Source organism: Episyrphus balteatus, chromosome 2 (genome assembly GCF_945859705.1).
Source record: "Episyrphus balteatus chromosome 2, idEpiBalt1.1, whole genome shotgun sequence".
NCBI classification, from domain to species: domain Eukaryota; kingdom Metazoa; phylum Arthropoda; class Insecta; order Diptera; family Syrphidae; genus Episyrphus; species Episyrphus balteatus.
This window is the reverse complement of record NC_079135.1, coordinates 74,352,265-74,370,219: the sequence shown is the minus strand read 5'-3', so window position 1 is coordinate 74,370,219 and position 17,955 is coordinate 74,352,265. Positions and strand designations below refer to the sequence as shown.

General features: G+C 30.3%; 1 protein-coding gene across 1 annotated transcript in view; it reads right to left on the bottom strand.

Moving 5' to 3' along the window:
• Nucleotides 1-16,246: 16,246 nt before the first annotated feature.
• LOC129909046 (uncharacterized) overlaps nucleotides 16,247-17,955 on the bottom strand; it is a 45,228-nt gene continuing 43,519 nt past the window's right edge. Inside the window, exon 2 of the mRNA XM_055985993.1 lies at nucleotides 16,247-17,617. Coding sequence (XP_055841968.1) covers nucleotides 16,836-17,617 — 782 coding nt within the window. The 3' untranslated portion in view covers nucleotides 16,247-16,835. The remainder of the gene's footprint in view (nucleotides 17,618-17,955) is intronic.

Here is a 17,955-nt window from a genome sequence, read left to right as displayed (position 1 = left end):
TTTCGCATCTCATATCGGTTCGGTATCATCATTTATGTATTTTACGATTTTGTTGTTCTGTTTTTGTGTATGTATATCAAAAGGGGTAAATAAGAATTCAGTTTCTTTCTCTTTCGTACCTGTTTTTTATGGACATGTGGGAGTGAGATATGTGAAAGTGTGTTTGAGTGTAGTGTAGATACATTCCAATTAGAATACCAATTTGGATAGGTATACGAAATGTGAAACAAAAACAAAATGGTACACTGCATCTGTTGGGGCATAGCCGTACTTGTATTCTGTTTTCTCCTTTTGTAATTAATAAAAAGAATTTTACTTTTCCTTTGTTTGATTTGTTTAATTTATTTTATTCTTTAGTTTGATTCAAACAAATAATTACAATTTTGGTTTTATTCGTGGTTTTAAGTTTTTGTTTTTTTTTCTTTTGATTTCAAGTAGGTACTACTTTCTTGCTTGTGTGTGGTGAGGTGGTGTCTGACATGAGTGACGACAACTTTGAATGAGAATATGGAATGAATTTGACTGAATGAAATGATTGAATGGTTTTTTATTTTAGGTTGGCTGCAATGACAATTTTTAAGTTTGGACCGGGAGGAAACGAAACATGGGCGTGTTCGGGAATGAGGATAATTTGCGTTCCGCAATTTTCCCTAAAACTGAGTACGCTTTTTACGTATTCGTTTGCGGTTCCCTTCGGTAGAACATTCTGAATTGAACAGCATTTATCGCATCTCGTATCGGTTCGATATCGGTATCATCACTTCATCACCACGACGCAACCAATCTGTTTATGGCCTTTGTGTTAATAGTTGATATTTAGCTTAAGAATGTACAAAAGTTTTTTGGTTTTTCAAAAAATTAGTTTATTTTCGGTGCAAAATTTTCAACACAAAAAAAAGCAGAGAAAACGAGGTTTGAAAATCACTCTCAATAGAAAAAATAAATGAAAAATTGTTCGACATGGTTGTATTGAAGTGTTAATATTTCGAGATCTGCGCGTTGCACTTTTGAAATAAAGGTCTCTAAAGAATTGTGATAAGATTACTGAAAGAATATAAACAAAAAATTACCCAAGTTTTGTCTAAAAATTTGGAAAAAAATCAAAAAAGTTTCCACGTTTGATTAAAAACAAAAACGAAAAAAATTCAATATAGCTACCTTTAAACTCTTATTACATGAGAATGCCGCAACTAATTTTAATGTTTATGACCTTAAAATGTAGCTTAGATTATAGAAATTGTTTTTGGTTTTTTTCAAAAAAAAAAAAAAATTAACACCCTTATACCAATGTACGAAACATACTTAAAATACCAAACATACCAAACGCATCAAAGACATGAAATATACGAAATGTACGAAACACACGAAGCATGCGAAAGTAACGAAAGTAACGAAACATGCGAAACACCCGAAACATACGAAATATGCGAAAAATGCGAAACATACGAAAGTAACGAGTAACGATATTATTGATGCGGGTACTAGTATCAAAAGTAACGTATACATGCGGGTACTCATTTTGTCGTTACTTTTACAGCCCTATTTTGTAGCGCAAAGTGGGTACTTTAAGTGATTACCACAAAAATTAAGACATTAAAACAGAGAGATGATAAAAAAAGATTCAGACATTTGATAGTTAACACTAAAGTGACTTGCAACACGCGATGCGTCAAGGCTCTCATTACAAACAAATCTCCGAAATGGTAATGAAATGTGATATTTTTATCTCATTGAAGTACAATGACGCGTCAAGACCGTAAAAGATACATCTAAAAAAAAAACTATTTACAGTCAATTTAATTAGAATAAAAAAAAACTACTTTATGAAAAATATTTTCAAGTTAATAAATTGATAAAACTTTGAAGGTTGACAATGACTAAAAAATATCCAAACAAATAAACAATTTTCATAGAAAAGCATTAACAAAGAAATCATTATCACCAATTTTAACCATGCAAAGATCCAAAGAGATAAACCTACTTCAGTAAAATTTTATTTAAAATTTAAAGGTCTGGTGTATCTAATTTTTTAATAAGTAATTTTGTGTCTTTTGAGATTTTTAACAAAAATCTGGAAGTTAAGTACCACAAAACTTTTCACGGCCAACATGAGAAATTACCAACAATTTAGAAAAGAATGAGTTTTCTGGTTACTGGCGTTACTTGAAAAGAAAATTTAATTCACAAGAACGTATTTATGGCTCAACCGATTACCAATAAATCAATAATCATCATAGTTGTCAGATATAAATGAATCAATAAATATCTATCACTCATTAAAATTTATCAAATATGCACATACATATAAATAACTTTCATAGGAAAATGTAGTGTAAAAGTTCTTCTCTGGTATCCAATATTTTTACTATACCTACGTTCGTTGGTGTAAACAAATTACCGGAAAAATAAGCACAGTATAGGATTTGTTGTTTTCTCTGAAAAAGTGTCCTGGCACACTTCCATCCATTACCTCTATCGACCGTATTGTGAATATATAGTCTCATGATCTTGTATGGTACACTCGGGTGTATGCGTAACTTTTTTTTAAAGTTGGCGAACATAATACTTTTTCTTCGATAATAACACGGTGTAACACTCAATTCAAAATATACGCGGGCGGAGACCTATCACGTTTTGTAGAGCTAGTCGCACTGATTACGAAACGATATTTAAAAAGTCCCTTACACCCCCAAAATCTGGAGTTAGGGGTAAAAAACGGTTTTTTTTGACCTTCAAACATTGAACAAATTCTGATAGAAGATAAAAATACCTTTTCAACAATGTATAAAACATGTAACTCGGTTAAATCACCTAGAATTTATAAGCTGTCAAAGTTCAAAAATTCCAAATTTTTTCGTCATTTACCCAACTTCGACATCAAATTAAAGTATATATTTTCACAAAAAAAAAATTTACGATTTCAACCCAGATACAGAAATTCGAACGTTTAGGCACCGAACAAAAATGTTATTTTGGCACGTAGTACGATAACTTGGGCGCCAGGATTTGATAACGGTTTTTTGTAGAGGAGTTCAATACAATCATTTTTTACTATGGGAAGGGGCAATTGGGTCTATGTCCCTCCCCCCTTTAGGAGGGGGGGGGGCAATTTTCTAAAAAAAATTATTAACATACAAAAAAAAATATTAAAAAACAACGGCAACACTTACATTTATAAATGATACCATTTCCGAGAGGGAGAATTGATTTCTATTTTTGTCCAGACTGTGAATTTTAATAAAAAATTGACTCATGCATAAAACTCATTCAATTGGTTCCTTATCGAATAGTGAAAACTACATATGTTTCTAAGCCTTTTAGGTTTTGAGGAAATTGAAAAATAAAAAAAATAATAATTTGAAAAAAGAAATATCTGATAAAATTTTTTTTGTAATCAGTATAAAATTAACATTTTTTTTAGACTTGATAATAAATTTTATTTTATCTTATCTGACACAAATCTAATCGACTTACAAGTTTACCTATACACTATACTGGATCTACTGCATATTTTTAATACAATTTCAATAAACTTTTCAAGCTCCTCAACACATTCGACACTCCCAATTCATGACAGCCTCTGTCAGCTTTCCAATAAAATTGCGTAAAATGATTTGTTAGCTGTAACATTTTATTCGCATGAATAGTATGAAACTGATCTTAATCCAATCACTGTCAGTTGAAGTTTAAAAATAAACCTCATGGGAGAAGAATGAGTTCTTTTCAACAAAAAGAACTTTAAGTCTATTCTATCTAAGGAATACGCATAATATCAATATTCAATAAGTTGTTTTTTTTGTATTTTGTATTTGTTTAGTAAATATGAATATATTGCTTGTCAATCAAACTTCTTAAAATTATTCTGCTCCAATTAATTCTCATTTAGATAATGCAAATAGATCAATATTAATTCTTTTGTTAAATTTTAAATACTTGTCTCAATTAGCTTCAGTGTCTACTTAACATTTAAACATTTTCGGGTCAAATAAAATCACGCCTGCGCAAACAATTAATACAAAAAATATCTTTTAAAAACACTAAGTGCTTGTGGCAAAAGCAATACTACAATAGGCGTAGTGTTTGTTGATTGATTTTAGCGTTTAGAAATTACAATTCGGTGGTGGTTTCATATTGGGTCATAATTTTATTTGACTTACAAATTGCAAACAAAAATCATTAAGTAAATTGGGACTAATTTCACAATTTTTGAATAATTGAAGGTCAGTGTCTTTCTTTTTTCAGGACAAGGAAAATATAAAAACACGTACAAAATAAAACCTTTTTAACGAGTCGGGAATGAATAGTACCTACTTCTATCTATCGGTTGACATTTCAAAATCCTTTTTTACTTGCGATATAGGTACCATATATCAAGTTATGCATTCGTACGAAAAAAAAAAGTTGAGATAACATTTTTCCACGACATTACGATGGTAGACAATGGCAAAAAAGTGGGTCCCGGAAGTCCGTCTGTCTGTCTGTATAAGAAGCTACAGCCTAAACGGATGGACCGATTAATGTCAAACTTGGTATGTAGGGGTTTTCGGAATTAATTTTTTTGGACCAAAAATAACGGTACTTGTCATATACCGATTTTAGTAAAATTGAAATATCTCGAAAACGGCTATAACGATTTTATTTAAAAAATTCAAATGTTAGTTTTAAGTTAAGTCTATCTTTTAATGAAAAAAATTTTTTTTGAAAATCATTACTAACGGTACTTGCCATAGAACCGTTTTTTTTTTCAAATCCGATTATCTCCGAAACTGCTCATTCGATTTCAACGAAACTTTTTGTGAAGAAGCATTTATATAATTTCAATATAAACCCAAAATATAATTTAAAAAGAAATAATTTTTGGATTTTTAAAAAAAATTTGTAAATTTTTTTTTGAAAATTCAAATTTTCGAAAACGGGACATTGAATTTTGTTGAAATTTTGTTTTAAGATGTTGATTAGTGATTTCTACGAAATGGCATACCAATTTTATTTTAAAACTTTATTTTCAAAAAATTATTTATAAAAAATTAGTTTTTTTTAAAAAACGGCTCTAATGATTTTGAAAATTTCTTTTTCTAAAAATGCATGTTAATATATCAATCAAAACTGCATACTTGTTTTGGATGGCAATTTGATTTCAGATTTTATTATATTTTTTTTAAACACGCCTTATATACCTAAAAAGTCTTAAAAATTTAAGCAACTTTAACTCTAAAAGCAAGTTCGTGCTGCGACCCAGTCGTGCACTTTATTTTTACCTGAATACCTACGTCTTTAAAGTTGACATACATATACTTATACAACAAAGAAGCCTTTTTCATTTTTTCATTTTTACTATCTTTTGGTCTTTAAGTCATATTTGCCTAAACTGAAGAAAGTACCTTTCAAAATTATATGCGCCTGCCTACGCTAAGAAAAGACACCACCTAAAAACAAGCAGAATCTTTATTAGATCAACTGGATTTCATGGTTTTTTGACAATATGTCTTCCGTGTTAAGTTAAGTTCACAAACCTTTAAAATTTTTTGAATGTGCGAATTTAAATGAAATCTACATAATTTAAGCGGAAAATCATTTCATTTTTATGTGGAAACATTTTAAAATAAAAAAAAACCTATCTCACTGTTGGAAATCGAATCTGAAGTGAGAAAAATTTATCAGCTCCCGTTTTTGAAAGATTACTGTTAGAAAATACACAAAAAACGTTTTTTTTCAGTACTTTATTCTTTAATGTAAGGAGAATTTTTTTTAAACATAAATCATAAAGGTTTCTAAAAAATCTGCTTTCCTTCTTTTAAGACTTGATTAAATCGTTCCAATATCTTTTTATTCAAAACACCGAAGACCGAAAACCTTAAAAAACAAATAGTTTATTTTTTTAAACCATGCTTCAGCTTTACTTGCAGTTTATCATACTCATTTAAAACAGTCAGATAGGCTGTTGGCAAAGCATATATTTAAAAGCCCGTTTTTTTAAAAACCATTAAATCGCTTCTAGCATTATGCTTTTCAAAAACTAAATATTTTCATTATTTTTACTGCAGAATTTACAACGCCTATAACAACTTATTAGCCATGTTTGAAGATACAATCATCAAACTTCAAGACATTAATTAAACATTCGATATAACATAATTAAACCGAAATGTTTCGCTTTGAAATCCCGACAAAAAAACATCATTAAGAAAACGAAAGTTGTATTAATGCTAAAATAATTTCAAACTGCCAAACTCATCCTTAGCAGCAAAAAAACCACAGGTAAAGACGATAGTTTTATGCATCTTTTTTGCTTTGCATTGATTGCGTGAGTCAGGGATCTTCCTCATTATGTCCCATTATAAGAGAATTTACCTTTAGTTCAGTTATGCCTGTTTTCACCAGTTATTGAAATCTATGGTTTTGGTATAATACTAAAAGAGTTCAAATTTCATTTCTCCAAAATCAATACTTTTTATTTTTAATTTATTGGTTTGATATCTTACTAACCTAAAGGCTGTTTACTATTTTTCTAATTATAAAATTTTGTTTTTGAAAGTTCATTGTTTTTTACTTACCTACATAAAAATGTTTGTTGAAACTGAGCATTAACTATCTAAAAGTTCAATCTGTGCAGTTAATTGTGTTGGCAGAAAACGTACACATAAAAGTCTCCCTCTATAAGGCTCTCTTGATGGTAGATTTTATTTAACACTAAATAAAGTGAAACCCACGATCTTTGTTAAATAAATTTACACTATCAGCCTTTGAAATTGTGGGATCGTCTTCTTCTTCTTTATGCACTAAGAAAGAATTCAAGTAGTGAAATAAATTGTTTTGGAAGCAATTCACTTAACTATACAACTAAGAATTTATTGCAACAACCGCATTGTCAGGCTATGCATAAAGTTCTTTAGATACTTAATTAGTTGCACGTCGCCGACATTTATTGTGACACGCGTTGTAAATTACATTGGGAATGATACAAAAAAATCTTTATAAATCAAAAGATAATCTATTTTTAGGATAAAGGTGAGTTGAATAGATAGAAGTAGGTAAATGAGAATATAGAAAATCCCAATTGCAATAAAGTATAAGACAAAGTAATTCACACACATCAAGGCTTAAGATTTAAGAAGTTATAAAACGTCCAAAAACAATTTTCAATTCATTTATTTAAATATCAAGACGAACAAAATTTTAAGAGGCAATCCTAAAAAAAACCTTCCGGGAAATTGATTTTTAATTATGAATAGAGCTCAAAGAGATCTTTCATTTGATATCGCACTCGATGAAAATGCATTTTTTTCGGCGAGGGATTCCCCTTAAATTTTTTTCGAAAATCTGAAATTTTCCATCCATTCGATCCATATTTATAAAAATGCACATACACAAAATTGCACACAATGCCATAAGAATGCAAATAAAATTTTGTATTTGTCATATTTAGTTTACCTATATTAAATCAATTACTCGAAGTCTGTTTACTTTAAAAGTCTAAAAGTTACCAACCAATACGATTTTTTTCGAGTTTTAAAAACTTTCTTTTAACTAAAAAGAGGTTGTCTGTAAAGCCGATTTACGGACGATGATTTTAAGTGATAACGTCGTCAGAAAACAGGTTTTGTGCTTTTGTTTAAAATGAGTCAATTGAAGCGTTTACTTATTTCAAACAATCATAATTTAGAAGAAAAAGCTAAAAAAAAATACCTTTTTTATTTTCTCATTATACATATTAATTTTTTTATTTTAAAAGCTACAAAAAAAAACTATGCAATTTAAAAGCAGAGTATTTCTTCATAAGAATAAAACCATTTTTAAATTTTTACAATGCGCAAAAAGTATAAAAATAATTTATTGAAAACAATCATTTTCATCAAAAAAAGCAAAGAAAACATGAATTTTTATCTTCTCACGTCATTAATTCCATTTTTTTCCCTAACAACCTATACAAATTTTTTATACCATCTGAAAGCTTATTGTCTTAGCTCAAAACATATATATCGATGCCTATGAGACATCTACAAAAAGACCTAGAATTTTTTGAACTCGATCAAATTTCATTAAAAAAAAGCAAAAAAAAAAACATTTATTTTTATGTCCTCACGCTATTTTATCAATTTTTTTCAATGACAACCTATAACAAAATTATACCATGTGAAAGCTTATTGTGTCACCTTTTATATTCCTGAAATGCTTACAAGAGGAGTAAGAGTTTTTTAAAGTCAACCATGTCGAACATCCAGACTGAGATTACAGTACTTCCCACACTGGTGGCTGTTCAAGTTCGCAAGTTTTTTGATTTAACGTGTAGCTTGTAGTAAGTGTACCGTTATGTATGATATACCAAATGAAAAGTAATTGTATCAGGATGCTCATAAAAGTCTAATCAAATTTCTATCTACTCTAGATCAAAATTTATAACCTGTTGAAATTAAAAATTTTATTTTACCGTTATCTCAAAATTGTGTTTACAAAAATGATTGAAATTTTGTACACATATAGTCCTTGTTATGATCTATCATTGCTCTCCATACTTTATTTCTCTAACTGTTGGAGAAAAAAAGATAAAAATCAAAAACGATGAAAATCGATTAAAAACGGTCAAAAAAACTGTTTTTTAAAAAGTTGTTTCTTCCGTTATTCAGTCAAAAATCAATCAATCACTTCAATTTTTTGCACATGTATGCGTATAGCTAAGCCCTACATGTTCTATAAGTTTTGAACGCTCCAAAAATCAAAAACTACCCAAAAATACCCCTAAAAAAGCAAGGTGTTTTTCAAAAATTCATATTTCGAAACGCTGAGTAATGGAAAAAAATCCGTATAAGACGCCTAATTTTTTTCCCTCATATTTCACCTGTCATCTTTAGAATTGTCAAAAAAAAATTCCTTTACCCAAAATCATAATTTTGTCATAGCCCCAACACGTGTACAACGTGCAAACAAAACGTTATAGCTTAATTCCAAATGCAGTTATTCTTAAATTAGTCTCATCTATCTATAGCAAAAAAAAATCACTTCTCTACAACTTCGCGCTTAGATTTTAGCCTAAATTTCATCTTTCCGTTTTACCCCTGTTTACCCTATTAAATGACGGAATTTTTAAAAATCCTTCATTTGGATAAGGCTTTAGGTTATTATCTTTCAAATAAGCTATAGAAGATTTTTATATCTCTAATAGTTTATTTTTAATTCTGAATTTAAATTTTTTGCCGCACTGCGAAAGTGCGAGAGTGTAACGTTAGAAAATGGCGTCACTTTTTTGTGGTGGCTGCCATGGTTGTTCGATTTATAAGACGTTATCACGTCAAAAAGTCAAAAATTTAGAAAAAGTGCTAATTTTGAATATTTTCATTTAAGTTGTTTCTTGACAAAAAAAAATTAAAAATTGCATATAATCAAAGGATGTTACCTCTACTTTATTTCATTAGTACAAAGTTTGGACGTACCGGCTACATATTCAAAATACCCCTTGATTTAGTAAAAAAAAAAAAATAAAATCGTCAATTTTTTTACTTTTTTTTCTTTGATTTTAGGTTAGAATTTTAGTCAAAAATAATTTTTAAAATTTTGTAACTATCTTAACTTGACAGAAAATTTAATTTGCTATGAAAAGTGTCCTTGAACCATTTCAAAGTTAGGCTCGGTTTTCGAGTTAAATCAAAAAAACTGAAAAACGACCAGTGTTGCCGTTTTCTCAGAAATGCACCAATGGATTTAGTAGCACTTTTGGCTGTAGTATTCTTTTATGCCAAGGAATCATAATCAGCAATAAAAACTCTTGAACGAATTTGTTCCATTCAAAAGGGTCTATTCAATAGACTATAAATTGGGCCCAATTGTGAAAAATGTAACAAAATAGAAAATTCAAGTTTAAAATAAATATTTGACATTTCAAGTTGATCATTGCGTGATTTTACAAAAGTGCATTTAGATATTAGCTATCTTGATGCAAACACAAATCAAATACTTTGCAACTCAAATTTCACGGTGTAACACTCAAAATATACGCGGGCGGAGACCTATCAGGTTTTGTAGAGCTAGTCGCACTGAATACGAAACGGTATTTGAAAATCCCCTAACACCCCCAAAATCTGGAGTTACGGGCAAAAAACGGTTTTTCGGACCTTCACCCATTGAAAAAATTCTAGCTTCGACAATTTTTTACCCATTTTCGATTTTTTTACAGTTTCTGATAGAAGATAAATATACCTTTTTAACAATGTATAAAACATGTAACTCGGTTAAACCACTTAGAATTTATAAGATGTCAAAGTTCAAAAATTCAATTTTTTTTGTCATATGCCCAACTTCGGCATCAATTTAAAGTATATGTTTTCAAAACAACATGCTATTTAAAAAATATATTCTAAAACTATATCTATTTCCCAATTGATCGATGTATTTTTTATGAAAATCACTTCAAAATTGGCTTAGAAAAAAAATTTTTTCGATTTCAACCCAGATACAGATTTTCGAACTTTTAGGTACAGAACAAAAATGTTGTTTCGGCACGTAGTAGGATAAGTTGGACGCCAGGATTTGATGAAGGGTTTTTGTAGAGGAGCTCAATACAAACATTTTTTTTCTTTAAGAGGGGGGTCTATCTCCCCCGTTTAGGTGGGAGGGGCATTTTTCTAAAAAAAAATTATCAAAATAAAAAAAAATTATTAAAAAACAACGGCAACACTTACAGTAATAAATGATACCATTTCCAAAAGGCAAAATTGTGGATTTGATTCTAATTTTTAAATCAATATAATATTACCAATAGTTTTTGAAATAATCGATTTCAAAGTTAAAAATAGGGGAAAAAAAAAATTTTGAAAACTCATTTTATACTATTTTTGTCCAGACTGTGAATTTTAGTAAAAAAATTACTCACACAGAAAACTGCCTCAACTGATTCCTTATCAAACCGTGAAAACTATATGTTCCTGTGTCTTCTAGTTTTTGAGAAAATTGAAAAATAAAAACAAAAAATATTTTGAAAAAAGAAAAATCTGATAAAATAATTTTTCAATTTTCCCAAAAACTAGAAGACATAGAAACATATAGTTTTCACTGTTCGATAAGGAATTAATTGGGGCAGTTTTCTGCTTAAGTAATTTATTTACTAAAATTCACAGTCTGGACAAAAATAGTATAAAATGAGTTTTCAAAAAAATTTTTTCCCCTATTTTTAACTTTGAAATCGATTATTTCTAAAACTATTGGTAATATTATATTGATTTAAAAATTAGAATCAAATCCACAATTTTGCCTTTTGGAAATGGTATCATTTATTAATGTAAGTGTTGCCGTTGTTTTTTAATAATTTTTTTTTATTTTGATAATTTTTTTTTAGAAAAATGCCCCTCCCACCTAAACGGGGGGAGATAGACCCCCCTCTTAAAGAAAAAAAATGTTTGTATTGAGCTCCTCTACAAAAACCCTTCATCAAATCCTGGCGTCCAACTTATCCTACTACGTGCCGAAACAACATTTTTGTTCTATACCTAAAAGTTCGAATTTCTGTATCTGGGTTGAAATCGAAAAATTTTTTTTTCTAAGCCAATTTTGAAGTGATTTTCATAAAAAATACATCGATCAATTGGGAAATAGATATAGTTTTAGAATATATTTTTTAAATAGCATGTTGTTTTGAAAACATATACTTTAAATTGATGCCGAAGTTGGTCAAATGACAAAAAAAATTGAATTTTTGAACTTTGACATTTTATAAATTCTAAGTGGTTTAACCGAGTTACATGTTTTATACATTGTTAAAAAGGTATATTTATCTTCTATCAGAAACTGTAAAAAAATCGAAAATGGGTAAAAAATTGTCGAAGCTAGAATTTTTTCAATGGGTGAAGGTCCAAAAAACCGTTTTTTTGCCCGTAACTCCAGATTTTGGGGGTGTTAGGGGATTTTCAAATACCGTTTCGTATTCAGTGCGACTAGCTCTACAAAACCTGATAGGTCTCCGCCCGCGTATATTTTAAAACCTCATTTTTGTAACACCGTGTTTCATAATTGACGTGAATTTATAAAAAAAAGGTTAAAACGTCATCCGCAAACCATATCAAGTTGGTCACTAGATAGGTATAGATAAAAATGTGAAACCTTAGCAATTTCAATCTAAAATATCATGAAAATGTATTGCTTTTACTCATAAGAATTTTGTTATTCGATCGATAAAACAGGATCCTACCTCATAACTCTGCATTCCAATTTCATGTGATCGTTATCGGTAATGTGATGAAACACTTTACTCTTAATTGCAAATTAAAGTTCCAGAAGAAAATATTGAATTACTTGAAAAATTCCTGAGTCATTTTTTTCTTTGCAATCAATATTGAACTCCAAGACCTAATTATTGTATTGATTAACTTTGTTTCATAATATCTACCGACTATAGAGAAAATCTTGAAGAATTTCGCCAAGAATTCAGCTTTTTCCTCTGAAACAACAACATTTACCTACTAGTTGATGTAGCAGTAAATTGTTCTCTATTCCAAAGGCCAGAGGTCAAAGCACATTAAACTTAATAAACCAAGTAACATGGTGATTAAATCAAATAATTTCCCCATAGTATAAATGTTTAAGTAGGAACCACTCCTCGAATCCGAACTAAATAATTCAGCTGTTTATAGTTTCAATTGTTTATGTTGTATGCCAGCAAACATGTACAAACTTTTACCTGGATGCAAATTTATATACAAATATTTTTTTTTTTTGTGTTTGATTTCTGGGGTAGGTTAACTGAGTGCCAGATTTCCGCATATCAGCTGTAGGCTAAATATTGGCGCAGTCAACAATGCACCGATATCTGATTTAAATTTGAATTGCATATTCACGCCTTGAGACAAAAGAACAACAAATTAATTACCGCGGATACCTATCTACTGTGTGTTCTAATTTATTGGTCAACTCGCGCCAAATCTTTACAAACTTGCACTGTAGGCTGAAATCGACCGGGCAATGACCATGAAGCAGCACTGGCACTCGCCGAAGTCGCCGCGCCGCCGCCGCCACTGCACCGTCCGCCGACAACAAGACGTACTGCCACTACATTTTCACCTCTATAACAACTAAGGAGCAAGATTATAGATATACATATGCGGTACGGTTCTCGCTGTTTCAGTTGGAGGACAAACCATACGTAAAGATTGAATAGTTTTAGGTACTGGGCGTCTACCAAAGTCTCCACAGCGGCAAAATGGTCATGACTCAAGCTTCAAATTGAGAGAGGAAAAGTTGACGCGCCAAGTATTCTTGTGCCCGTGCCGTGTGCCGTCTTACCGTGACTTAAAAAAATGCTTGGGGCTAGTAGCCCGTCTGTCGACGTTGTCCGTTGTCACCCAGTTGCAGAATTCATCCATTTGTGGTCATAAATAACTGTTAGCAGTGTTCTTTTTGTCTTAGCGGCGATAATAGGGTGAGTGTTGGAATTTAGATAGTCTTTGTAATTGATTTTGTTTTAATGGGAGAATATAAAGTTGGTTGATTTGGGTAAGTTGCATATTAATGGGGCGTCATTATTATTGAGAACACTCCTACTTTACTTGAAATAAAGCAAACAAAAAACGTCAACATTTATGATAAGTTCAAGATTTCAAATTAATACACATAGGGTTGCGGAAATTCTTTATGTGGAATTATACAAAATGATTTATTATTTTTGTATTATTAATTAACCTGTCAGAATAAATCAGAAATGAAAGACATGTTGAACTCAGTGATTGTTGACAGATCATTGTTTCAGTTGAATAGAAATAAAATTAATTAATTCAAACTACAAGTATAGTTAGTATTATAGTGCGGGTGATATGAGAAATGTTGCGATGTTAATTCGCCTTGGCTTTGTAATTGAAAAACTGTTCATGTAAGCCATTAAATTTCAGGGATAGAAAACTTGTTTTTGGAGAACTATGGTAACCTTTAAACGGTTTGCAAAACTTTTTTTCATTGAGGTAATGTGTAAACGAACTTTATTCTGTACATATCTGTATACAAACTAAGAATATGTTTTTTATAAATCTCCTATTTATTGTACAAGTGTTAAGTGGAATGCAGAGTTATGAGGTAGAATCCTGTTTTATGATTCAATGGATCGAATAAAAAAATTCTTATGAGTAAAAGCAATACATTTTCATGATATTTTAGATTGAAATTGCTAAGGTTTCACATTTTTATCTATATCTTTATCTAGTAACCAACTTGATGTGATTTGCCTATGACGTTTTAACCCTTTTTTTTTTTATAAATTCACGCCAATTATGAAATTTAAGATAGCTAATATCACTTAAGTACAACAAAGATTCTTCTGTACTTATAAAAAAATACTAAATTACAAAAAATCAACTAAATTAATATTGTAAATTTTTTCTCACTTCTAAATTAAAAATTTTAAGAGCCATTTTATTCACTATTAGTAAACTTTAGGAAAACTCTGAATTTGGCAAGCTTGAGAGTTAACTCTAACTCGAGACTAAAATCGTAAGTTGAAAATTTTGTTTTTTGTTGTTCTTAGCTCCCTAGTTTCGAACCAAAAGTTGGCCAACTTTCCGTTTTAAAAATATCCCTGGGATATTTGTGACAATTAATAAAATAAAATGTCAATTTCAAATGTTATTTTGACTGATGTCACTTTTTTAAATTATTGGTTTCGAATATCATGCTATGTATGTACATATGTATATGTTTAGTTAAAAACCAATGTGAAACATCAGAGCCAATAAAAAAAAGTAGAATTTCCCAGGTCACGAAAGGAAATTCTTAACCAATGGCTTTTTTTCGAAGAAAAAAAAAAAATAAATTTTGTCACACACATCACTTTTTTATTTATTTTAAATTATTCAGGAAAATATATAAACAAAAAAATATTTTTCTGACCTAGAAATGGGTAGGTATCCAATAAAAAGTTTCTTCATTTTTTAAATTAAAACTAATTTTGAAACAAAAATTAAAATAAAAAATGACATTTCAAAGCAAAATCTCAAGTTTACTCGGCAAACTTCTGATATTTTTCCGAAGTTGAGAAAATCAAAAGTTGATAAACTTGAGATTTGAAAACTGAAATCTAAAACCGTCAACTTTCAGTGAATAAAATCGAATTGTCAAGCTGAAAATAGAAATCATCGAGTTGTTTTCAACTTTGAGTGAATAAATTCGCCCTAAAACATTTGTATGTATAAGAAAAGCCATGTCAGCTATTCTGAATTAAAAATTGTAATTTGTTTTATCAATCAACACTTACTTTATAGTTATAGATAGAAAAGGTATCTTTCAGCTCTATTCGTAACTGAAAACCAAAATTTTCTTAGAAGTCTGGTTGCTGAGTTATGTGCATCTAATAATTTTTTTTCTTACAGGCAGTCGACCAAAGTCTCTAAACAGTTTTGGTTTACTTATATGAGGTCACAGTGCACAGAGGACTATGCTTTTAGGTACAAAAATTAAAAATTTATTTTTTTCAGATTTTCGAAAAAAATCAAGGGGCACCCCTTTTCTAAAAAAATGCATTAACAAAAAAAATTCCTCCAAATTTATCGAGTGAATTATCAAAAGAGAGGTCTCTTACAGCTCTATTCATAAATGAAAACCAAACGTTTCTTCTGGTTGCTGGTTGCTGAGTTATTTGCATCCAAACATATTGTTTTTACATTCGGAGGCAAATATGTACATATCTGCGGACCAAAGTCTCGAAACAAGTTTAAATCAGGCCATCAGAAGAGTTTCTTAATTGTTGCAAATTAGTGGATATGATGACATCGAAATCCCTCTACCAAGTCCGGTATAAAGTACTTAAGGACTATAGCGTAAAGAGGTCTTTCAATTGGAAAATCTGATGCTCACGCATAAGCAAGGTTAAGATACTTACGAGCTACAATCACCGATTTGGTTAATTTTTGGCCCAAAATAGGCTTTACTCAGCAGTATAATAAGTTCTATTATTATCTAGCGGAAAAAAGAAAAAAGAAGCCCCTTATCCAAAATCGTTTCCTCGGGAGTTTTCATTGGATTTTTTGCGTTGGCAAGGAAAAAACACTTCATCCTAACGGGTCAAGATTTCAGTCGATTTCGTTCTTTCTGTTTAATAACTTGATTGACCAAAAATTTAAGTATAAGCCTTGCTTTAAAAAAGTTGTTTATACTTATCTAATAGTAAATATAGGTTTTTTTTTGAGATGGCTATCCGTATTCGTAGGAGGGGATTACACATTTACTGACTAGCAAACCTTTTTTATTTATCTCTGTAATTTCCAATTAAAAAAAAGTATCCTTAAAAAAAAATTAAATCCGTTTATTAAGATAAACTTTACATTTTTAAAGTATTTCTAAACGTCTTACAAATAGACTTTAGTTCTAAAAGTATTAAGCCTAACTTCTCTTTACAAATCAGCATTTATTTTTAATTTAAATTTAATTTACACATAGTGGAATATATTTTGTTTATATTTTTTTTTCTTTTCTGACATTTTTTTTTTCATATAACTTAATTTAAATATTTATGTAAATAAAATTATGTTAATACATTATGTTGATTTTCGTCTTGTTGATGAATTTAAATGTTTCTCACAGGATTGATGAAAAATAATAAAAATAAAAATAAAGTGAAATAGATATTGATGAAAGAAATAAAAAAACAAATGTCATGCTGTCGTCATATCAATGGTAAATAAAATAATTAAAATAGTCATTTTTTATGATTTACATAATATAGTATAGTATAATTTAAGAACGAAAAATAAAATATTTCATTTAATGTGGTTTGCGGTTAGATATTTCCAATATCTCACCACTTAACTTATATAATTTAGTGTGAAAGTCCTCAGAAATGAATAGCTCACAATGGCTACAACAGCTGTTTAACTCAGCGCTAAAAGAGGTTCATAGTCTAAGTCCTTTGGAGCTGTTTTCTTTTTGTACTTCTTCTCGAGCTTTGTACTGGTAAGTTTGACTTTTGACTTACTAATGCGATTCTTCTTCTCTTCGAGGGCTTTTTCCTTATCCAAGAGTTCGAGCTGCTCGAAGATATTCTTCGGTCTGGGATGTTCAGCAGTAGTTGAAGTAGCATTTTTGGCTGCATAAACAACAACAAATTGCGAAAAGGCAGAATCAGCTGGAGTATTGATATCAGCGAAATCTCGGAAATTTGCAAATTGTTCCTCAGGGTAGGTGAATTTTTGTACTAATTCATCGCCCTGGGGTCGGCCATGACCATTGTTTGCATTCTCACCGTAGAATTGGTTGAATTCACTGTTCTCTTCTGGATGATATGGCATTTCGTCTTCAGGGTAAAATGTACCACCACGAATTATACCGAAATCACCTGAACCCAAGATTGCTGGATCAAAACCTCTGGTGGGATGTGGAGCTACGAATTTTTGTGGTGTTGGAATTGGTCCGTCGAGTGGATGTGGCGGGGGAAAGTAAGGACGAGAGTGTCCTAGAGGAGGAGAGTCTCTGAAGAATGATGGATAGAAATTTTGTGCCGCATGCGGCGGATCGATTTCAGTATTCGGTGGCTCTTCATGATAGAAATCGGTTGTGGAAGGGAAGTACTGGCGTCCTTGTGAGCGTATCACTGAGACTGGCGAAAAATCATTTGGCTCCATCAACATGTCAGAGTCTTCTTCTGGGAATTTGTCTGAAAAGAAAAGAACACGTTGTTAGCTTATTGATTCAAACAATTTGATGCGTTTTTTTTTTTCTATAAAACTTAATACAAAATGGCTGTTGGATTCTTATAAGCCACTGCATATTTCCGACCTAATTTTGTCATTGATTTTTTTTTTCTTAAACAAAGTTGTAAGTGATGATTATGATTAAAATGTAATGTTTAGATTCTATTATAATAACCCTAGTGATAGCTAAGAGACTGCAAATGGCTGCAAATGGTATATAATAAAGAAGATGCTACTGCCAGCCTGGTTTGACCACTTAAATTTGACCCTGATTTCTTCTGCTTGTGTATTTTTATGAGCT